We start from the raw sequence: 3,300 nt of genomic DNA on the forward strand, positions 1-3,300 counted from the left end.
GATCCAGGATACTATGCATCCTGATAAAGTTCCCTTGGCCTCCACATCATCACATACCCTTCACCATACCCCCACATCATCACATACCCTTCACCATACCCCACATCATCACATACCCTTCACCATACCCCCACATCATCACATACCCTTCACCATACCCCCACATCATCACATACCCTTCCCCATACCCCACATCATCACATACCCTTCACCATACCCCCACATCATCACATACCCTTCACCATACCCCCACATCATCACATACCCTTCACCATACCCCTACATCATCACACACCCTTCACCATACCCCCACATCATCACATACCCTTCACCATACCTAGAGATTGCCATGGGGTACTTTCCATAAAATCATCTCTCAATGCAAATCAAACCAGCTATAAGGCCTCCTTCCAGAAAACTCTGAATTACAGGAAGACCCCACACATCTGGTGCACTCCAGTCCAAACTGGAAACCGTGTGTGTGTCAGAGAGATGCTGTTGCTCCGGTAGACCCCTACCTCCCTCCTCCTCCTCTCCTCATTGGCTGAGACAAAGATGCCTTTAACTGCTGATTGGCCCAGAAGTGTCTCGGCTTGTGTTTTGATGGAAGGCGCAGCAGCAGCAGCGTCACATAAATAAAAAAGCCACAGAGCGAACGCACTCAGAGACCACAGGGACAGCTGACAGAGACACAGAGAGAGAAAAACCCATACGACTCTAAATTGTCACATCAGGAGTTTTTTTCTTCCAAAGGATTTCAGAAGGAGTCATGCTTGCTGCGTGTCTGGAGTTCCTCGGCTTGGCGTTCTGCCTCACGGGCTCGCTGCTCGCGATGGTCGCGTGCGGGCTGCCCATGTGGAAGGTGACCGCCTTCATCGACTCCAACATCGTGGTGGCTCAGACCATCTGGGACGGCCTGTGGATGTCGTGCGTGGTGCAGAGCACGGGGCAGATGCAGTGCAAGGTGCACGACTCGGTGCTGGCGCTGACGCAGGATCTGCAGACGGCCCGGGCCCTCACCGTCATCTCCGCGGTGCTCGGGGTCGTCGCGCTCACGGTGACGGTCGCCGGGGCGCAGTGCACCAACTGCATCAAGGATGAGACGGTGAAGGCGAAGGTGGTGAACGCCGGAGGCGTCATTTACATCGTGAGCGGGCTGTTCGTGCTCGTTCCGCTCTGCTGGATGGCCAACAACATCATCGTGGACTTCCACAATCCGCAGGTGCCGCCGTCCAAGAAGCGGGAGATCGGCGCCGCGATCTACATCGGCTGGGCCGCCACCGCGCTGCTGCTGCTCGGGGGAACGCTGCTCTGCTGCTCCTTCTCCCAGGGAGTGAGGGGCGCCTACTACCCCAAGTACGCCCCCACCAAGACGATCACATCCAACGGGGACTTGAGCCTTAAGAAGCATTATGTATAAACTTTATGTTTTGTATTTTTTGGGGGGGATTTTTTTTTTTTTTTTTTGGAATCAGAGCTGAAGGGAAGCGTCGACACAACTTATGCTGCTGCTGCTGCTGCTGCTGGGAAAGTTTGGAATGATGTGGTGCCAAACAGTGGTGTAGTCTAATGTACTGAAGTGGGTATACTGTACTGTATATATATGGGCCAGAATGGGCCTTTTGGGGGGGCATTTCATCGTGGGGGGGCTGGGTGTCCTCCCCCAGGGAAGTTTTGAGCATCAACGACTTCATTTCCTGCATTCTGACACCCTTTTATGCACCAATTTACGGGGGAAATACCTTTATTTATCCTATGTGAAGAAGAGAAACACAGATGACAATTCAAAATATATCAAAATTACAATGCAGAGTATGTTGTTACGTGTCATTGGGCATTTTTAAGTGGGTATATGGAAATCTTGGAGCTTTTTTAGTGGGTATACTGCCTATACCTGCGTCAGGTAGTAGAGTCAAGTAGACTACACCACTGGTGGTGCTAAAAGATGCTGTTGTTCACAAGTGGAAGTTAGGGCTGCAACGGTTTATTTTCATTGTCGATTAATCTGCCGATTATTTTATCGATTGATGCATTAGTTTAGGTCTATAAAAATGTCAGAATGTCGCTCCCAGTTTCGCAAAGGCCAAGCTGATGTGTTTAAATGCCTTGTATTATCAGTCCAAAAGCCAAAGAAATTAAGTTTGATACAATATAAAATCAGAGAAAACTGGGAAATTCATATCTTGAGAGGCTGAAAAATGTGGATTAGTGTTTCCTAAAAGCCCAAGATGAAGATGATGATGTACTAAAATGTCTTGTTCTGTCCACAACTCAAAATATATTCAGTTTACTGTCACAGAGGAGAGAAGAAACTAGAACAATATTCACATTTAACAAGCTGGAATCACTTTTTACTTTCTAAAAAAAATGACAAACCGATTAATTAATCACAGACAATTTTGATAATCGATTAAATAGTTGACAACTAATCGATGGATCTTTGCAGCTCTTATTCGTTGCCCAACTATTTGTCACTTTTCATGTAAAAAAAAAAACATTTAGAAAACTCAATTAACACGAGTTTAACAATACGAATAAGTCTACGACTGTCTGAAGACGTCCATCTTTAAACAAGAAGTCGGCAGGCTTTTCATTTGCAGAGCAATGACAAACACTTTGGATTTCTTTCACAAAAATGACAAACCCGATTATCAAAATAGTTGGCGTTTTTAATGTAATACTTGACAACTAATGTATTAATCTTTGCAGCTCTAAACTGTTGAACTCAGAGCATGAACGAACGGGTAAAATCTGGCAGCAGAAGGTTTTTAATTTATGCTCGTGATGGATTTTAATCTGTGATGCAACGCAAGAGAAACTCCGAAAGTGAAGTCTGGTAGTAAGCACATTCAGTGGCTGGGTCAGTTTCTACGTGTGTGTGTGTGTGTGTCTGTCTGTCTGTGTGTGTGTGTCTCTGTGTTTGTGTGTCTCTGTCTCGGTGTGTGTGTGTGTGTGTGTCTCTGTGTTTGTGTGTCTCTGTCTCGGTGTGTGTGTGTGTCTGTGTGTATGTCTCTGTGTGTGTGTGCTTGTGTGTGTGTGTCTGTGTGTGTGTCTCTCTCTCTCGTCTCTGTGTGTGTGTGTGTGTGTGTCTGTGTGTATGTCTCTCTCTCTGCGTCTGTGTGTGTGTGTCTGTGTGTATGTCTCTGTGTGTGTGTGTGTCTCTCTCTCTCTCTCTGTCTCTCTGTGTGTGTGTCTGTGTGTATGTCTCTGTCTCTGTGTGTGTGTGTGTGTGTGTCTGTGTGTATGTCTCTGTCTCTGTGTGTGTGTCTCTCTCTCTCTGCGTCTCTGTGTGTGTGTGTG

At 46.8% G+C, this 3,300-nt stretch overlaps 1 protein-coding gene across 1 annotated transcript; it reads left to right on the forward strand.

Annotated features, from left to right (window-relative positions):
* The first annotated feature begins 618 nt into the window (after positions 1-618).
* On the forward strand, positions 619-1,645 carry cldn5b (claudin 5b). Its single transcript, XM_031287952.2, has one exon. It carries the CDS (start codon positions 770-772, stop codon positions 1,418-1,420), a length of 651 nt encoding a protein of 216 aa, XP_031143812.1. The 5' UTR covers positions 619-769; the 3' UTR covers positions 1,421-1,645.
* The last annotated feature ends 1,655 nt before the right edge of the window (positions 1,646-3,300 follow it).

Source organism: Sander lucioperca, chromosome 14, assembly GCF_008315115.2.
Source record: "Sander lucioperca isolate FBNREF2018 chromosome 14, SLUC_FBN_1.2, whole genome shotgun sequence".
NCBI classification, from domain to species: Eukaryota; Metazoa; Chordata; class Actinopteri; order Perciformes; family Percidae; genus Sander; species Sander lucioperca.

Bases quoted from the DNA above. Each gene is read 5' to 3' on its own strand.
- cldn5b (XM_031287952.2), top strand. From the start codon at position 770: ATGCTTGCTGCGTGTCTGGAGTTCCTCGGCTTGGCGTTCTGCCTCACG.